Here is a 20,686-nt window from a genome sequence, read left to right on the forward strand (position 1 = left end):
CCAAATAATACCAACAGTTGCATTTTCTTAATCTTAGAATGAGACTTTTAAATCTACATTGGGAGCACGTAGGTATCCGTGTTGTGCTGCCATGTTTCTGCAGGAGCACAGAGGTTTAACTGATGTTTCATAATAAGAGGAATAATAGGGAGACTGAAGATCAGAATGGCTTGTTTTTCTTTCTTAGATTGTTTTCAGATATGAGCATGGGGACAATTATAGAGGGATGGTTGCACTGGATGATGTTTCTTTCTCCAAAGAGTGTGCATTTGATCATAACAACAGTGAACTACCTGACACATCAACCACATTTGCTGCACCTACATCCTCTAATACACCACCATCTCCAGCCACACCTTCAGTCTCAACTGCACCAGTCAACCTTTGTCAGGTAGACTGCTCGACATGTCTATTATAGCCAAATCTATGAAACATGAAGAATTACATATACAGTAACAGACTAGTAAACCTGTTTAAAACCACTTACTTTTTCTTTGGTGTTACAGGACAATCAGTTTTTCTGTTGGCGATCAGCTGGACAAGCATGCATCATAGCTACCTTACTGTGTGATTATAATCCAGACTGTCCCCAAGGGGAGGACGAAGATGGCTGTGGTGAGCTACATTTTAAAAGGGCAGTTTTCTGGTAACTTTTTTAAAATCATTGTAAGTACAAAAGAAAAGGAGCAAGTCAAGAATCTGGGTAAATATAACAGCTTGTATTTTTGGGTCTGCAGAAAATTTCAGCATATGACCACTGATTGTGAAAGAATGACATTTCTTGAATCTGTTGTGCCAGATTGAATATTCAGAAAGGAAAAGCAAGGCATGTCAAAAGTTGTAAGTTTATTTTATTTCATGTGCTTTTTTTTTTATTATCAGTTTTATAAAAATTACAGTGGTGAGGTAAAATGAGCTGTGGGATAACATCAGGAAATGCGTGCATGTGTGGATTGGGTCACACATAAAAGGATACAACAATATACACAAGAAGTGAAAGTTCTTTATAGAGAAAATTTGTGTTGCAGTTTTTACACAGCTGAAATTCCTTTTCTGGTGTCATACTGCATGTGTGGATTACTGAATTTCCATGAAAAATACTATTAAATGTTAAATTACCCCAAAAAAAGATGATTCAAACAATACAGTGTTGGCAGTTGTTTTGATATTCAGCTGAACTAGGAAGTAGATTCTTGATAATATATCTGTAAATACTGAAAAATACAAATATTTCACAAAATTGTGCAAATTCCGACACTTTTCTTGACGTTTTAGGTCCGTGCACATTTGAGAGGGACCAGTGTCAATGGACTGACATTGGCGATGGACAAAGCAAGTGGCAGAGACAGAAAGCCAATAACAGCACAGTACCACCTACTGATCACACAACAGAAACAGGTGACTGCTGTAACGATTTAATTAGTTAATTTGATTTTTGCTACATGCTACATTCTTCTCACTCAAGATGTTTGCCCTCATAGGCTACTACATGAGAGTGAATTTCCTTCAGGGGTCCACACAAAATGAGGCCCGACTCCAGAGTCCTACACTGCCCCGTTCATCCCCCTACTGCCAGATACTGTAAGTGAAAACCAAGGCATCAGTCACTACATTTCTCTTACTAACATCCCTAATCTCTGTAAAATTATTTGTTTTTATACAGTTGTATGAATTGCTCAATGCTCCCCACCGCCCCCGTCTTTCTGTGTTCCCAATCCAACACTCTCCTCTTCCTTCCTTCTTTACTAAACCCCAGGTTTCACTTCCACATCAGTGCAGAGAGTGCTGGGTCACTCAGAGTGCTTATGCAGCAAGCTGACGGTAGTGAAGCAATCCTGTGGTCACGCAGTCACAGCACTGTCTCCCATTGGATTGCAGAGTATCTGCCTCTTGGCCTGTTCCAGCAAACTTATAAGGTGTATGCTCATGTATTCACTAAACAGATGCATTGTTACATTTACAGTTACATATTAATGTTTACATAAGAAGTATTCAGATGTAAAATCTGCATGAATGAGTGGTGATATATAATAAATGCACATTCTACCTTAGAGGCAAGGGGCATAAAAGTTTATTATGATAAAGATGTGAATCATTTGCCAAAGCCTTGATAGTGTCAAAACATTTTGGTCCATCATTGTAAAAACATACTTTATGATCTTTAATATATCACCCATATCCATTTACTCTGTATGGGGATCTAATAAATGTATGTGCAAAGTATTTTTGAGCTGGTATGTGGAGTGTGCATGAGAATGAGGATAGTGTAATAATCAAACTGCATTACATTTTACACAATAAGTCGATGTCTATAAATGAAGTGCAATTATGTGTTTCCTTAGGTTTTGTTCAGTAGCATGAGTAAACTTACTCACAGAGGTATAACCACTGGAGATTACATTATTGCTGTGGATGATATCTCTTTTCTGAACTGTGAAAAATCCTACCAGCCACCAGGTAAATAAGGTTCCTTCAACATTACATGTGAGATTATTTGGATTGAGTAGTAGAGATATGAGTGTTGTGCATGCATCATCCTTCTGCTTCCATATTTCCAATATTCTTACCTACCTCGTACACAAACAAAAGTGGTGATAAAGTGATGGCTAACCTAAAATAATGCATTTCCCTTTCTCAGCTCTGTCTGCCTGTGACTGCTCTTTTGAACATGGTCTGTGTATTTGGGTTCAGGGGGGTGAAGATGAGTTGGACTGGCTCAGCAGGTCGGGTCCCACTGAAACCCTGAACACTGGGCCTGCAGGAGATCATACTAGTGGCAAAGGTCTGTACTCTTGTATAGACTATTTTTACCACCAGTCTCCAGAAATATTAAACAGATAATATAGCTATACAATACTGTTATGCACTTATGAATTACATTTTGTACCATCTTGGCCCATGTTGAAAATTTCCCTTTAAGACCAGCAAAGCCAACTTTTTGCTGCACTAATAATTGAGTTTACAAGATGAACCTGACTTGGTCATAAGATGATTATCAGGATCAGAAACAACTCTCCCACCCAATTTTGCCTTAGGTTTTACATTTTTTTGCATATTTTCTTTGATTTCATGGAATAGGAAATATTTTCCCCTCCCGAGATTTCTTTAAAAAATAAAAGTGTTCAAATGTACGTCAGTTCTTGCTTAAAAGTCCTCACTGCTCAAAGATAACTATAAGGGGATTCATTACTGAGTGTTAAACAATCTAAAGCCAGAAAGATTGGGAATCAGTGTAGCATGTTGTTTTACAGGAAAATACATTTACATCAGGAGTTCCCCACCATCTGTGAAGGGGAATATGGCCCAGCTGAAGTCTTCACTGCTGCCACCTGCTGGAGCAAAGGGATACTGTCTCACATTTTGGTACCACATGTTTGGAGCTACTGTGGGCTCTTTGAGAGTGTTTCTTCGAACAGCTGATCCCTTAGAGAAGAATCTGGTAAAACATGCATGACATTAACCAAGATTCCACATAAATGAAGACAGTTAAGGCCATGTTTTTTTTTTTGTTTGTTTGTTTTTTTTTTTTATTCTGGGCATATTACTTCCCTTTACTAGTGTCAGAAAAAACGGCTGTGAGGCTTATTGAGAAATATTTCTGTCTGTTTGCACTGACTTTTCTCTCTGTTATTATACTTTTATGCAGTTGTGAAATGCTGATTGCAAAATAACATTAATGTGTAGCATATTGAGTGCAAGCTGCACAGTTTCAGTCGATACCATGGTGTTGCAAAAACTTCCTCACATCCTCATTGTGATGAGTGAATCAGCCTCCTGCCTTTCCTGTAGGTGTGGCAAAAATCAGGAAATCAAGGGGATGAGTGGCTGCTGGTGCAGAGTCACGTGACTTTACAGAAAGTCCATCAAGTGATTCTGGAGGCGACAGTGGGAGGAGAGGCAGGGGACATAGCCATTGATGACATCGCCCTCATAAGTGGACCATGTCCTGCCTTGGGTAAGAATGCTGAAGCTGGAGAAAATCTTAGAAAAGACCTGTGTACATTTCATATGGATGTGTAGGTGAGTTGACGAACCTGTCAACTGTTTTTAAATGGTTTGGCATGTAACTGTATTACAAGTAGCAAATTGAGTGTGAGCACATACATTTTCAAGAATCCACTATCTCTCCCCAGTAAACAAACAAACATCCTCTCTTTCTTGTCTTTCTCCTCTAAATGCATGAGTATGCTGTCATACCTTGTAACAAACAAACAAAAATGTTGACAATTATTTTGTTTTTGTTGCCACTTTTATGTGATCAAATCCTGACCGATAGGCATGGATGGATTTACTGAACAGGCCTAGTAGGCACAGGCCCAGGCACCCAAGATATCAGGGGGACCCTAGATCAGAGAACCACTGGCAGACAGAATACTGTTGCAAATCCCATAAAAAGACCAACACCCACAAATAGTCTGTGTATATGAAGCCTCATACATAGACATTGATATTAGGGTTAGACAGGCTGAGGGAGGACCTTTTGGTTTTGTTCTTTTCATAGGATTTGTTGACAATGATATCAGCTTTTGTTTTTTTTTAATCAAAGGATTATAGAGAATGTCATAATTATCTGATATTGCAAAACAATTGCTAAACTGAAAAAGAACAAAAAAGCTGGAGCTAGAATACTTTCATTCATAAATTGTGATACATCAAGGACTTTAACTTAAAGAAATTAGTAAAACAGTGTCATGCACACAGGAGCAGAGTACTCATCCATATTTGCAATCCCACTTATGGTCAGTTCCACACAGTATTTTACAGATATTGATGGCTGAACATTTAGTTACCAGTTACATTCCAAAATAATATGTTGCAGATTTGTGTGACTTTGAGGAGGGGAGCTGTAACTGGCAGCAGAACACTACTGATGACTTTGACTGGGTCAGACAGTCAGGCTCCTCTCACAGGCCCAACACGGGACCAGACAGTGACCACACCACCAACACGCCTACAGGCCATTACTACTACCTCCCCTCGTCTGCTGCGGACCACACTGGGCAGACAGCTGCAATGTCTTCACCGCTATACCCTGCAGGCAAAGTTGCTAGCACGTTCTCCTCTGTTGTCTAAATATTTCCTTTGAGATCGCCATCTTATAATAGGTGTTATGATACTTCCAGGCACAGAGCCACAATTTTACAAGGCCAAAAAGTTCCGTCAGTTTAAATAGTAGTAGTGTGTCAAGTGTCTCCTTTCTCTGTCTAAAACAATTGATAATTTGTTTGATTGACTGATGTCTGTATAAGAAAAAAAATGTTTTTAAATACATCTATGCAGTTTAAAATGTACAGAAATGAAAGGTACAATACCAGCTGATGTAGATATTCCCTATAATTCCCTATATTTCACTTTTGAAATATGTCACACATCATATCACGTCACACATATTTCACTTCACACGTCACATCACTATTGAAATCACATTCAATATGATTTCCCGTTCTGTGGCCCCTCAGGCAAAGGATTTTGTGTGCAGCTGTGGTACCACATGTATGGCAAAGGCATGGGGACCCTGAAGGTTTACCAGCAAAGTGAAGATGGAGAGAAAGCTTTGATTTTCTCTCAGACAGGAGACCAGGGCCGGCTGTGGAGGTTTGCCCAGGCTTCCCTTCTGCCTCGGATCCGGCCCTTCAGGGTGAGTCTCAATGATCTGCCTGAAAAAGTGTGGTAACTCTTAACTCTTAACTGAATACATTTACTCACTTAAATTATGTGGTCTCCAACAATCCATTCATTATGTTTCAGATTGTGGTGGAAGGTATGAAGGCCGGCCCCACCCAGGAGGGAGACATGGCTTTTGATGATGTGCAGCTGACAGATGATCATTGTCCACCTTTTGGATTTTGTGACTTTGAGAGCAACATGTGTAGCTGGAGCAACTTGGGTGCAGAAGTGGACCAAGGAGACTGGCTCCACGGCAGAGCAGCCTCCCCAAACCCCAACACAGGGCCCAGCGTTGATCACACCACCAACTCAACACATGGTCAGTATATAGATATAATGTTTCTAGGTTTATGTGTTAGCAGGTCAGAAAATTGCACTACTGTACCTTTATGACTATGTGACTGTAAGAGCTCATTGATATGTTTGAGTGATTTTACCATGTTTTCACCAGGTCACTATCTATATGTGGACAGCTCAGTGGGTGAGTGGGGAGACATGTCCTTTCTGACCAGTGATGTTTTCCAGCCATCCACTAGAGGGCATTGTCTCACCTTTTGGTACCACATGTACGGCAGCCATGTTGGGACTCTTAGAGTTTACATAAACGACAGGTAAACAAAACTGTTAATGTCTGAGCGGTAGCATCATTAAATATAAACTTACTATTGATTTACAAATGTAATGTCTTAAATTGGTGATATCTTTTCCCATAGAAAAATCCACACTAGTGGCAATGAAGAAGGCATTCTGAAGTGGATTGAGACGGGAAACAAAGGAGACAAGTGGCAGGAGGCCAGTGTGTCTGTTAATCATGAAGAAGCATTCTGGGTAATATATGACTGAATGCAGATGGAGAAAGTCAGGGTTTTGTTTTTCTCTTTTAGTGTGGCCTTTAGTATTTGCCAATCTGAAGAAAAGCCATTTTCTTCAGATTGGCGAATAAAAAAACTAAGCTTGAACATTTTGGACTATTTTGATAAAATACAACTTCAATATAAAAGATATATATATGCTGAATTTCCCTTTGTGGATGAATAAAGTTTATTTTATCTTATCTTACATATGTCTATTTAAAGCAAGTGTCAGTGACACGACAGGCAAAAATTGTCAAGCGTTAATAACTTGTTTAAAACAACCACTGACTAATTGCTAATGTCTCTTCAGAATTCCCTCGATTGCCATGCTGACTTTTAACATCCCTCTTTTTTTTTTCTCTCAGTTTTTGTTTGTGTATCAAAGGGGGATGAATACAGGTGGGGATGTTGCTCTTGATGACATCACCATCCATCCAGGCGCCTGCTACTCAGAGCCCACCATCACCCCTGATAGTAATAATGGTAACATTAGGCTGAGTATCTAGTTTACGGTATCAGGCTTAGTTATTTGACATAAAATAGAAGTACATTTTGTTGCATATGCTATTCTTAAGGATTGATTTGACACTTTATCTGTTAAATCTGTCAAAAATCGTCGCTCCTTTTGTGGGATTGCCTAGATAATAGTGCAAACAAGCATAAAGTAATTGGGATAAATGTGGTTTAATAAACATGCTTTAACAGAAGTAGAATAGGCTACCTTATATCAGGCTTTGACCTTACCTGATAGAACCTGTTGGTAGAGTAGATTATTTTTGGTTGTTCCTTGTGCAAATGCTTAAAAAAAAGGTATTTTCATTCAGTGGATGTTAAAAGTAAACTAAGAAATGGATGTTGCCAAGGTATAAAAGTCGAATATCGCTGTGTTTGCAGATTTGCTGTCTGTAGGCCTCGCAGTTGGTTTGACTCTGCTGGGTGGAGGCATCATCTTCATCTTCCTCTTTATTCTGAACAAGAGGTGTTGTAAAATGTACACAATAATTATAATATACACACAATTTACAAAATGTTTGTAATAACACTAAATTACACTCATTTGTGTTGTTTTATGTTTGTTTTAGGAACCAGCCAACAATTTTGAAGAACGATGTGATCGACCAGAACTCTGTGTTTGACCTTTTTGATTGCAAGATAGATGTAAGTGAGACAGATTTGATAATAAAATTTCTTGAACTGACTCATAATAAAAGAGTTTTTTTTTTTTTTTTTTCTCAGGGCACACAACATGGAACTGAATCCAACTTTTCCTTCTTTAACAATCTGTATGATCCATCGCCCCATGTAACTGACACCACTATGGGTTCATCTGATTCTTAGACTAGATTCATAATTATAAATCAACCACAGTGAAATTGTAAATCATGCTTGTGTACTGTAACTGTAAGATAATTTCATTATAGAAGTTAATTTAAAGTGTAAACAAGACACATATTTTCACAATATTAAAATTCAGTTTTCACATTGTCATTAATATGGCACTGAGCGTAGATTAATGATAACAAAATTAATTTAAACAATTGTATCAGTAATATCATAAAAAAGTGAAGGGGGTCTGAATGTACTGTATATAACATATACAGAGTTTAGTACTATCATGACAAATAATAGTCCTTCAGTGTCAGATTCGATCTTGACCCCAGAGAGGACAAAAAAGTGGTGTAGCATTATATGTAATGATCAAATGCAAATCAGAGCTTGGAGTAACTGTTTTAATCTTAATTATTAAGCTGAATAATGAATAAAATAACCCCTGCAAAAGTGTAGGGATACTAGATGTGGCCAGGTTATTAAATTGTAAGTGATATGGGGAATATGATTTAACATCTGGCAGACACATAGTTAGGACATGCAGGCCTCCTCCTTTCTGTTACTTCCCGACAAGCATCCACACGTGGACACAAACGCACCCTCGAGCAGAAGACATGTTTCTTTAAACCGTACACGCCCTAAATACCACGTGGTTCATGTTACGCGCAGTGGCTCCATGAACGAGCCAACCTTTTCACACGGGACTGAACCATCTTTTAGTCAGGAAGAGCGAAAGGCTGCACGGACAGAACAATGGGTGTAAAGGTTGAGACCGTAAGAAATGGAGACGGTAAGTTTTTTTGTTATTCCACAGACACAAAGCTTAAATTTTGTGGTTTCCCCATGTATGACTTTGAATCCATGTTTTCATCCTTTAGGAGAGACGTTTCCGAAGAAAGGACGGATGGTTTCCGTGCACTACGTTGGTAAGACTCGTTTCATTGTTGCTTGGTGTGAGGTTATTTTGTTCATCCAGTTTACTTCAAATAGAAAGTATTACTTAAATGTAGACTGCTGATCCATTGTATATTTTTACAATTGGGAAATACACTTAACGTTAAACACAATCCTAGTGGAGGATATTATTGGTGCCGTCTGAGCGTAAATGAAGCTAACGTTACAAGCAGGATGTGCTTAGCTTAGCTTAGCTTATTTTGACTTAGCTTATCTTAGCTTCGATTAGCTTTGTTTAGTTTAGTTTAGCACCGACTGGAAACAAGATATGAATGGGTAACTTAGCCTAGCCTGGCCACACGATGTATCGCGTTTGTTTAAAACCAAGGTTTAAAGGCGTTGATTCGCTATTCTAAGCTAGGCTAGTTTAGCGGTTTCTGTTTCCAGTCTTTGAGCTAAGCTAAACAATGCTAACCGCATCCTGGCTCTGTCTTCATGATGAATGGACGCAGTTAAATCAAACCCTTCGTCCCAACTTGTGCAAACATTACTTTAAATTTTAAAATTGTTTCTGCGGATGGATTTATTTAATATTTGATCACACTGTAATTAAAGTGCCACAAAACATTACAAGCCTTGTTGTTTTGGTGGCTTTATGTATTTAGAGTGTAGGGCTAATGATTCTTTCCAATAAATATTATTTTGCCAAACTTTTTCATCGTTAATATCTATAAAATAGCATCACTGTAGTAACCCACAGCCCAAAGGGACACCTTCAAGCCTCAATTTCTTTGACTAGCAGCCTAAAATTTAAAAATATGGTGTTAACTATAATACCTGAGAAAGAAAAGGTCCTTACATTTGGTAAGTTAGAGCAAGAGAATGTTTTTAATCTATTATCAAAATGGGGATCATTTAATCGCTGCAGCTCTAATAGAGTGCCAATGGGTTTGTTGTTGTTCCTGTTCTCTATTGTTGCACAGGCACACTGACAAATGGACAAAAGTTTGACTCCTCCAGGGACCGGGGAGAGCCCTTCAAATTCAAACTCGGAGTGGGTGAAGTAATCCGTGGCTGGGATGAGGGTGTAGCTCAGGTAAGTGTAGGAACTTTAGAGGCTTTCTACAGATTTTACACACAAAAATCAGTGAGGTAATTGTGGAGATTACTACTTTATATCTGAAGTCAGTTGGCTAGGTACCCAGCAGGAAGGGATCTTACATATTGAGACATGCAAACTGAACTTTGAACTTTGGTCTGACTTGTATTTTTGAGCAATAGCAATACCAAACATTTTTTTTATGGGCAGAACTGTATTTTAAGAAAAGAAACCAATAAAATATCATGTAACATTTTTGGAAAAGGCATTTTTTGGGATGTGTTTATGCTTGTAAATTTTTACATCTCGTGCTGCTTTAGGCATATTATAAAACTGACCCAGAATCCATGAGAACTGCATTGTGAAAAGTCACTCTAAGCAAAAGCAAAGTATGAGTTATGAAACGGGCAAAAGTTTAAGAGGTCTGCATTTAGTGAATGAGCACTGTTGCATGATGGGAAATTTAGGAACCTGTGTGAGCTATACTAGAGAGTAAAAGTCAGAATACTCTCTTCATTGAAAGTTAGTTCTTGTGAGTCCTCCAGTATTATGAAAGTGTAAATCACTCTAACTTCTTTTAATAGAGATCAACAAAAACAAATTAACCAGTGATATTTCTTCTAATTAACTCTTCACCTCCTCTGCAGATGAGCTGTGGCGAAGTGGCCATGTTGACCTGCTCACCAGATTATGCGTATGGTGCCAGGGGACACCCTCCTGTCATTCCAGCAAATTCCACTCTCATCTTTGAGGTGGAGCTTCTGGAGTGCTGAGTCTTTAAGATGAAGATTGCTATTAAGAGTTTTTTCATTCCACCCACATCTGACACAAATAGCTGTTAATTAAAGATGCTGTCAGAGGCATTTTTAAACATGAATAGATCATTGTAGAATTTATTCTATCACGGTGTAATTGAGACAACTGAGGCCATGCCGGTTGTAATGTTGGTGCTAAGATAACATTCTGATCCAAAAAACAACTTAGAAAGACAAGAACACCATTTTGGGGAAAATGTGCACTTCCTTTTTTTGTCAGTTTGTTAAATTAGAAAGCATCTGCTAAATCTGCCAGCAGCTCAAGCTAACTACTCATTAATACAGCATGCCTTATTTGCTTCATCTGTCCAAACTCAAAATTGTGAAAACATCAAATTATCCATGTAAAAATAAAATATGTACATTTTAATTGTAGGATGTAGACTGCAGGAAACTACATTTTCAGAAATGGAGTACACAGTTTCTGTTTGATCTAATAAGCTGAGTTGACCATTTTATGTATGCATCATTAGGTAATCTTGGAGGATTTATCTGGCCTTTTTTCTTACTTTGCTGTATTGTTCAGTACAAAACAAAGGAATACTGGAAAGATCGAACCAGTGGCACTAAACGAACTTTGGAGAATGGCGGTCTTCAAACGTCTGATTTGTTGTGAAGTGTTTGTGTCTTAAAAGTAATGGTAATGGTTTTTTTAATGTCAAAATGCTCGTGACACCTTTCAATTAAGAGCTAATTTGTTTTTTTTTCCCAGCATGATTTTCTCTTCATTGAATTGCAAGCTTAAATCTTTGACACAATGTATGTTTGGAAACAATAATGGGTCATCATTTTAATCCATACTTTGAAGACTTTGAAACCTGTTCCTGGGCTTTTTTGTCAAGGCATAGGCCTGAAGTGCTCTTGTATTTTGATGTGATCCATAAACGTTTTGGTAATGTTTCTTTAGCATATCATTAATTAGAAATCTTATCCATGAGTATTGCATTTCTTGCATTAAAAAAAATCTGTACATATATATGTTTCGTCATCATACTTGAAATACACATATTAATGCATATTAGGACTGTCTCTGCAGTAAGTTAAATATTTTCGTTACAGGCAGTTCTACAGACCTAAGGTTCATTTTGTACCAGGTGTGTGTCTGTGGAAGGCTGGCATGGGTTAACATCTTTCAATATTTGCCTGGGAGGGAACATCACGTCACGCTTTAATAATGTGGGCAGGAAAATAGTAACGCTGTCAAATTGGATTCTGTTTAGGCAGATTACTCTAAAAGAGAGCATATCTGTGTAGAGAAATTTATAAACAGTGGGGTTGAAGTACTGTGTTTAAGTGAAAGTTAATAGTGCTTTGTCAGTATTTGTGATTCTTGCTAATTACTCTTAATGAAGCTTGTGTGTTTTAAGTTAAATGTGCAATAAGTAAAATGTAAAAGATTTAGTGCCATCCAGTGGTGAGCCTTCAGAATGCAGCCCTCTGGTCCCTCTCTTAAAGTATACTCATTTTGACCTTTGTATGTTGATGCAGTATTAGTTCACTTTAACTCTCTACATGTTATGAACATGAAATTGCTATGCTGATTTTGATTTGTGTTTATTTATTTTTTTAAGATGGCCAGTTTTGCAGCAGCTCTCCAAAACATACTAACCTAGTAACCCTTCCCGCCCTCTCTTTCCAGCAGGTTTAATAAGGTATGCATTCTCATACAGTACACTTGTTCTGTTTAGTGTGTCTCATACAGAAAACAGTTTGTTGTAATTATGTTAACAGAACATAGGGCCCTGCAGAGTTAAAACTAATATGCGATGCTCTCTGTCATCCCCCCAGTCAGACCAATGAGAAGCTCATCCAGTGTTTGTGTCAGACGGGCTGAGAGCGGGTTGCCTTATACTTTAGTTTCTTAGTTACGGGACAATTCCGTATTTTAGCGCCCGGTTGGCAAAACGCAAACATGTGCTTTGGGGACAATTTGGGACCCAGGCATGGACACCACGATGAGAAACTTTACATTTTGTTACTTTAATTAAATTTGTTTTTAAATTAAACGATTGAGTAATTTTGGGAAAGTTGAAAATAAGTTACCAACAGTGAGACGTCGGAGTGCACTTCACAAGCTAACGTTAACATTAGCTTATTTTTATTTTATTTTATTTATATTTATATTTTTTGCCCTCTGAAGCTGCTTTCCAAACAGAAACAGGATGGCAATAAGCGCCACAAAGGCATTTCAACTCATTTCAGAACTGGTCGTGATTCTCCAGTTTCAGATAAGCTTCATGAAGCTAAAAGCCGCTTATGGTAAGTAACGTTAATAAAATGATACTGAATCCGCAAATAATGCAGTTTGCGCAATAACTACAGTATAAGCTGTGACGTTACTGCACATTGTATAAAAATAATTTATTCTAATATTTCTGTGTCGTCTAAATATAAATGTTAGCTAGCTATAAGTCTAATCTTACATTAACGTTTTTTGCGCCGTTCATTTTAGCGTAACATTGAGACTTCAGTGTAATTTTTTTATATTTATTATTTCAGTTCATGTATAATTAACGTTATTGGCTTGAAAGATGTGTTTTTTTTCTCTGCCAGTGTTTTTATTAAAAACAGTTTGGTCTATGTGTTTAAAAGGGATTCCAGAAATGTTTTATTCATGTTTGCACAGCATATTATAGTTATAGCAGAGTAGCTAGTTAGGATATTTATTAGACCTACTAGTTACTGCAAATGTTCATGTTAATCTGTAAAAAAAAAATCATACATTTTAACATGTGTTAATGTGATATTTAACAACAGACTGGCCATTTTAACTGAGTCTCACAGACCCTCAGTCTTGGCAGCAGTGTGTTTCCTTCGCTACTCATGAAGTGCCCTTTCTTCTTGCCATCTGCAGTAATATAGATCCTATAGCATCGATACACTGCCCACGTCACAGTAACACGTGGAGGGATATGAGAGCTCTGCAGCCACAGGACCACCATGTGACCGAACTGTAAACAAAACACCCACTGCTGTCTGGGCTCACATGCCTGGTCCTGGAGCTGACTGTGTGAAGAATGTGAAGCATGCTTTCACCCATTGCTGTGAAAAGAAAAGTTAGGACGCAGTGTTGTCATTGGAGGGGCAGAATGACAGGCTGACCACGCATGTTTACCACATGACCCACGCTGAGGAATTCTTTATGTCCTGTTGTATGTGAAAAGAAGATGCAGAAATTAGTTTAGTGATGTTGCAAGGGTTTCTGTGTTCAGCATTAATATTCAGTTTTCCCTGTTTATTTCCACTGGACTAGTCTGAAGGTTTTTAAAATAATTTTGCACACTGACAGTATCTTGTTGTGTGCCAGTTTTTTCAAGCTCTGCCATGACATACATACACTCAGTTCCTCAGTTGTAGATAATACCACAGACTTATGATTGCAGAATAGGGTCACACACAGTAACAAGAAATCGCTAGGACCACTGGTGTATATGGCATATTGAGTGAAAACCAAGACTCCATGTCTCTTACAGCTGCAAAATTCCATCAAATAGAAATATTCAATAAGGTGTGTGCATTTTATAGAGACTTTAGCTTCTGTAATATGTATGTTATGGTATGTTTTTGGTGTTGGTGGGATTGAATAACGCTGGAGAAAATTGAGAACACATTTAAGCTGGAACTAGCAAATGTTTAATATTGTTTGCTCTTGTCTAAATTCTACTTTTTTGTGACAATCCAGTTTTACAGCTTATTTAGACTGTATTCAGAGCTTTGAGGAATTGTTTGCTAAATGTGTGTAGGCTTATTTATATCCTAGGTTTATTGTTTTAAGCCCTTGACAGCAATGACTGCCTTTTTTTCCCATTATTTCTTTATGGTTATTTTTATGTTTTCAAAAATCTATTCAAAGTTACAGATAGCCACATTTGTGACACGATGTTATTGTGGTCATAAAACCAGTTTGTTCCCTAATTGTAAGCCTGTGTTTGGAGTGCTATAAGATGCCTATCAGAGTCAACTTCACATCACGGCAATAACTTGATCTTAATCTTTGATTCTTTAGGGGTCTACCATACCAACACACAGGGGTTGTCTCTTACAGAAGAAAGGTACGTTATCGCAGGAAACAACGAGCCCAGAGGGACATCCAGGCCAAGACCTGAAGCGCCTGGATGGGCTACAGATAACAGGGGCCGTTATAGAGACCGACACCAACCACAGGAGTCAGACCCTGACCTGCTGATGGAGGAGAGACCCAACAATTTTACACAGATTGTGGTAGGCTTTCTAAAGCTAAGACAAATGAAAAACAAACGTTGTGGAAAGTGGGCAGGTTAACCTAGTTAAAGGCTATAGAGTAACAGCTAAAATCTAGTAAGAATAATCACGTGGTTATGAATATATTGTAAGTAGAATCATTTTAATGAAGACAATTGTATTTTTTTTTTGGTATTTACTTTGGAACTGATGTACATGTTGAGACTGGACAGACACTTTAAAAAAAAAAAAAGATTGGGATATAGTTTATTTTTTGTTTGGACAGGATGCTGATCATGCCTACTACATATCTAAAATCTACGGCCCTGGAGATGCAGCCAGTAAAGAGCTGTGGGTGAACATTGATGACATGGAGGAAAATCAGTGGAAGGTGCATGGCTTCCTTTCCAACACCCACAGGCAGGCTGAGGTATGAAATCAATCTGTTTACATGAAAGGAACAATCAGTTTTGTGCAAATGAAATATTTAATTTAAAAGTTCATTGGGAAACTGTTTGCTGTGTTTACTTTGGCTTTTCTGAATGAAAAGAATTTTTGAGAGATTTTGAGATGCTGTTTACAGTGACACTTTTTATCTTCTTATCTTTTCTTGAAAATGTCAACATTTTTGGCAAAATATATTTTCTCATTGTTGGTGTACTTGACCAGTTTTTGTTCATTTTTAACATACAACTGTTATTGCACTTTGCCTTTCTTTCCTTGCAGAGAGTAAATCTTTCCTTCAACTTTCCTTTCTATGGTCATATTCTAAAAGAAATCACAGTTGCAACTGGAGGTGAGTCTTTGCTTCAGGAAAGTGTAACCTGCATCACAGGTCTCCTTTATTGCTTTTATGTAAAATTTTGAATAGCTTGCTATCGTTTGACAAAGGAATATTATGAATGTCTCATGCCCAAACAAAGTACTGACAACAAACTTTGCATGTTTTCATCTTTCAGGTTTCATTTACACTGGAGATATAATCCACCGGATGCTCACAGCCACTCAGTACATCGCCCCCCTGATGGCTAATTTTGTCCCAAGCCTTTCCAAAAACTCGACTGTGTTTTACTGTGATAATGGTAAGAGTGACAGATTTTGCACTGCCATACTTTTACAGTGTCATCAATTCTGTTCTTTTGTTCATACATTTTTTTTTGCTGGAAATATGTGCATGGTCGCAAATTACGCCTGTCTGCCCTTTAGGAACTGCATTTGTAGTTCAGTGGAGCTGCATTCACATCCAGGACAACATCAGTCTGGGAACGTTCACCTTCCAGGCTGTTCTGCACGACAATGGACGAATTGTCTTTGCATACAAAGAGGTGACGTTTCTTCTCTTCTTCAGGTTTTTCTTTTTATGTAAAATGAGGTTCATTATACAACATTTTCTTTCATAGATTCCAGTTGACATCAACAGCATCAGCTCTGAGAATCATCCTGTCAAAGTGGGCTTGTCAGATGCTTTTGTAGTTCTTCATGAAATAGAGCAAATCCCCAGTGAGCGACACCTTTGTCTTTTTAAAAAAACTTAAAGCTTTATGACTTTATAACTGCATTATATATAGTGTTATATTTGTTTTATAAGCAAAACAGTGAATCTCAGTAGTAACTGCCCACATCACATTATTTCTTTCATGCTCTAGATGTTCGGAGGACAACTATTTATGAATATCATAAAGTCAACATCCTCAAGTCCAAAATCTCTAACTTTACAGCTGTGGAGATGATACCTCTTCCTAGTAAGTTCAATCTACTTTTAAAAAACACACTTTGCACATTTTTTCCCCAACTCATACAACAACTAAGTTTCACTGTGCACAGTTCATTAGTGTATCTAGTTTAAAAATCCATATTATACTTTTTTGGGGGGGTAAAGAATACTAGCGACTGGAATTGAAGTCTGTCCCATGCAAGTTTTATTTTCAGAAGCCAAAGGCGTCTCTTGCTCTACACAAGTTACTATTACTGTCTTTATTTTCAGCATGTCTCCAGTTCTCCAGCTGTGGTTCATGTGTCACTTCTCAGATTGGCTTTAACTGCAGCTGGTGCAGTCGGCTACAAAGGTAAACTGGAAAAGCACATACCATTGAATATTGCACTTTCTTTTAAAATGTGTTATTCATTCAAATTTTATAAAGAACATATAAAAATTATATCTGCTGCCTGCAAAAGTTTTATATCAAACTTAGAAGTAACAAACTTTTGCCTGTAAAAAACTGAAGTTGTCCCTTAAACATTTTTTTTTTTTTTTTTTTTTTTTTTTTTTTTTAACATAAAGTTAGATTCTGCTCTGTCAGTACACTACTTGTACATGTATAAAGGTAAACCTATAATGACAGCTCAACTGTACTCTCCATCCTTTCTCAGATGTTCTAGTGGCTTTGATCGTAACCGGCAGGACTGGGTTGACCTTGGCTGCCCAGAGGAGGTTCTCATTATTTTATCATTTCAGTATAGTACTGAAGTTTAACACAGATAGACCGTGGCACCATGTCTCTTTCTTCACAAAAGGTGATGATACTGACGTTTATTTTTCCAGAGACGGGTTCCCCGGTGCCTTCAGATGAAAGACATTATGAACATCACATCTCCTCACCTGACACACATGTCTACTCCAGTTACAGCAACATCAGCGCAGCAGAGGGTTTCCAGCATGACTTCCACTCCCTTCAGCAAGACGTCCACTGTCACCAACCCCTCCACACACAGCAGCACAATAGCCCCTGCACAGCCTCTAACCAGCAAACCTGCAGAAGGTAAGCTGATAAAGGCTTTTCAAGTAAACTGTGGTGAAATACAAAACAGCGGTTTATGCTAATCTGGCCCTCTCTATAAGTTATAGAGATGTACATAAACAATTTGAGATTGAACATTCATATTTTTTTGTAGAAGAATTTTGTTTTTATGCAAGCTACAAAGTCCTATCTGGCATAAGACAGAATAGAACTCTGTTTTACAGCTCCCCAGCTCATTTCCATTTTATGAATTAAAGTTTGTTGTCATTGCAGAGTATCACCTGGTGTTCTGTAAGCTCTGACAGTGTGAGGGTTAAGTGGTCAGCTATTTCCCAGCCCTCTGTTAGCTCATAGTGCAGTGTATACAGTGCCATGTTAAATACTGCATAGTGTCCTCAGCTACGGATGCATCACTCTGTGTCCTGGTTGCATCAGAATATGGAACGACTGTTATTTTTGACTGTAGTGGCTATTGTCTGCATCATGTCTTACTCACACAAATGCAGAGTTATTTTACTTATACAGAAGAGTAAGTACTTCATGTGCAAAGTACAGCAGTAAAATGTCATCTGTTTACTCTCAACATTAATCTCCAAATTTTTTTTTTTTAGCCTTTCTCAAATTTTGGGATATTTTCAATTTCAAAATGACTAGACGACAAAGTTCAAGGAGATTAATAAAGTGAAACCTTACAAATGCGTAGTTACATAGTGTAAGTGATCTGTTCACTGCATATGGCGCCAAAACTGTAATGCTTGGGGAGTAAACTAGATGGTAAGTTTATACAGCATTTATTAAAATTTCTTATTGGCTCAAGAGTTCTTATAAACAGAAACTATAATACGAAGTTCATTTCAATGAATATGTCATGTTTTTGTTTTCCCAGGTGACACAAAGATATCTTTTCACGTCAACAAAGCATGTAAGTCATCGCCTGATGCCTGCACTATATATCTGTAAAGATCATTGCTTTGTGATGGCCCTAGGCACGCAAAGTACTGCCACTTAAAACACAGGAAAAAAAACATATTTGCCAATTCAGTAACAAATGTGGAGCATTTAGAAAATAGCTGTCACTCAGCGTCAGTGTCACGCCTGTGCAGCAGGAGGTGAGAACACAGGAGAGAGCGATGAGCTGCAGCTTGGTCTCCTGGTGGGCATTGTTATCCTGATGATATTCATGGCGACAGCTGTCCTTCTGTCCGTCTACATGTACAATCATCCCACTTCCAGTGCCAGCCTCTTCTTCATGGAGGTTAGTAACATCCAGCTGGTAGTTTTGATAAAAAGTTGGTCTTTCCACCACATAAACAAAGAGTGACATTAAAACACCTACTAGAAAATTACCATGACCTTAGAATTAGATGCTTGTATGATCCCTAAATGTAAATGTTTTTCAGTGTTAATCACGGCAACAATTCTCTGTAACCAGCATGACCTGCTCTATTAAAAACCTAAAAAAAAAATAATGGGCAGAATTCAACACATTTGCTGCAGAGATTCATTTCTGGATGAGGAATTTGAATGTTTTGATGATTGACATTTTCTTCAGCATCACTAGGCTCAAACCCTTTTCCCCTCGTATCTATTCATTATCCTTATATTGACATCTTTCTGTCAAATGTAGATTGAATTGTCAGTTTTGAAAACTTAACTAGTTTTGAAAACTTTCTTTGGTCTAAACAGGTTCTGTTGTTTTCAGAATGTCTGCCCCAGATCCAGGTGATTGATGAGGTTTAGTACTGTGGCAGTACAGTTATAGCATACCGAGCATAGAAGTGTGTGTCTATTACAGAACATAGTTATGTATTTAAACTTTTTATTGTATTACTTTTGGCAGATTTCCATGAATAATATAGCACTTAGTTTCCACTTTACTAGGTACACTGTTGCAAACTATAATTTAATACAATAGCACTGCTATAAATTCTACATGTAATGTTCAGTTTTTGTTGGCATTCTCAGAATTGGGTAATTTCAATTATGTTTTAGCACTGACACCACAGTTGCTGATGCTATTGTACTGAAATATATTATACGTACAAATGTTTAAAAAAAAAGTTGATGTCCTTCTTGTTTACAGACTTGTATAGGTAAAATATTAGAGCACTTTTAAGCATAATAAGTGTACACCACCACTAACAATGATTTGAACACCTTCATCCTAGTACAGATTTCTGTTATTTTCTCTCTCCTCCACAGCGGCGTCCAACCCACTGGCCAGTTATGAAATTCAGAAGGGGATCTGGTCACCCTTCATATTGTGAGGTGGAAGCTCCCACTCACGACAAAGACAACATGGTGGTCCTTGACCCCATGTCAGACAGAAGAGAGAGTGAGCAAAAAGAAGGATTCATAGTTCCCGATCAAAGGGAGCGCTTCCTAATTTCAGACAGCTCCTGACCTAAACTACATATCCCAGAGGGCTTTGGGGACCCAACTGGTCTATGTGAGTTAACATTCCTTGCTTGAACACTGACTTTTATTCCTGTTTTACTCAAGCACAGTTTAAGGACAGAATTCAGATATGAAAAGAACAAGCCTCTATGAGGAAATTGTAACTCCAGATGATTTAATGCACCATTTGATTTCATGTTTGTATGGAATTGGTGAGTGACAGAGCTATTAACACAAGGTGGGCTTCCATCCAGCTGTTAGTGTACATGTTCAGTTTGCACACAAAGCAATGCAGCAGAAATGCCAGGAAAAGTCTCAAACTGCAAAATGTATTTAGTGACTGAATCATGGTGTATAAAGAATTTTACCATTGAGGATTAGGGCTTTTAATACATCATCTTAATGTGCTGTGTTCTGAGATTCACTAAACGGTAGTGGATGGAAACGTACTACAGAGCAAGAGGGAATAGTGCTGAGTGTTTGGTTTTGAAACATTTCTCTCAAAGATGGCTGTTATTTTTCCAGAGCTGTTTGTGACGTTCCCACACCTTCTTCACGAGAAGGAATGTCATATTTGGGTGTCACTTCCTCATCTCAAAAATACAGACTACATTCCTCACCAGTACACCCACCTTCATCTCAGGGGCAAATAAGGTGCAAAGTCTTTTCACTGGTGTTTCTCAGTGCATAACA

General features: G+C 37.9%; 3 protein-coding genes across 3 annotated transcripts; all 3 read left to right on the forward strand.

Annotated features, from left to right (window-relative positions):
* The first annotated feature begins 606 nt into the window (after positions 1-606).
* On the forward strand, positions 607-8,009 carry LOC113134174 (MAM and LDL-receptor class A domain-containing protein 1-like). The gene is made up of 17 exons (XM_026313410.1): positions 607-646; positions 1,276-1,398; positions 1,482-1,581; positions 1,757-1,916; positions 2,343-2,457; positions 2,639-2,782; positions 3,252-3,439; positions 3,790-3,955; positions 4,820-5,038; positions 5,460-5,638; positions 5,749-5,986; positions 6,119-6,278; positions 6,381-6,495; positions 6,887-7,004; positions 7,416-7,500; positions 7,604-7,679; positions 7,758-8,009. Exons 1-17 carry the CDS (start codon positions 607-609, stop codon positions 7,857-7,859), a joined length of 2,328 nt encoding a protein of 775 aa, XP_026169195.1. The 3' UTR covers positions 7,860-8,009.
* Positions 8,010-8,339: 330 nt separating this feature from the next.
* LOC113133924 (peptidyl-prolyl cis-trans isomerase FKBP1A-like) lies at positions 8,340-11,634 on the forward strand. The gene is made up of 4 exons (XM_026312984.2): positions 8,340-8,640; positions 8,729-8,776; positions 9,728-9,840; positions 10,491-11,634. The coding sequence occupies exons 1-4, from the start codon at positions 8,604-8,606 to the stop codon at positions 10,614-10,616; spliced, it is 324 nt and encodes a 107-aa protein (XP_026168769.1). The 5' UTR covers positions 8,340-8,603; the 3' UTR covers positions 10,617-11,634.
* Positions 11,635-12,801: 1,167 nt separating this feature from the next.
* On the forward strand, positions 12,802-20,647 carry plxdc2a (plexin domain containing 2a). Its single transcript, XM_026312985.1, has 15 exons — positions 12,802-12,917; positions 14,665-14,879; positions 15,145-15,288; positions 15,585-15,654; positions 15,818-15,940; positions 16,065-16,183; positions 16,259-16,358; positions 16,505-16,600; positions 16,843-16,924; positions 17,229-17,289; positions 17,401-17,617; positions 18,483-18,518; positions 18,700-18,851; positions 19,799-20,045; positions 20,519-20,647. Exons 1-14 carry the CDS (start codon positions 12,821-12,823, stop codon positions 19,997-19,999), a joined length of 1,713 nt encoding a protein of 570 aa, XP_026168770.1. The 5' UTR covers positions 12,802-12,820; the 3' UTR covers positions 20,000-20,045; positions 20,519-20,647.
* The last annotated feature ends 39 nt before the right edge of the window (positions 20,648-20,686 follow it).

This window comes from Mastacembelus armatus, chromosome 17 (genome assembly GCF_900324485.2).
Source record: "Mastacembelus armatus chromosome 17, fMasArm1.2, whole genome shotgun sequence".
Classification (NCBI taxonomy): Eukaryota; Metazoa; Chordata; class Actinopteri; order Synbranchiformes; family Mastacembelidae; genus Mastacembelus; species Mastacembelus armatus.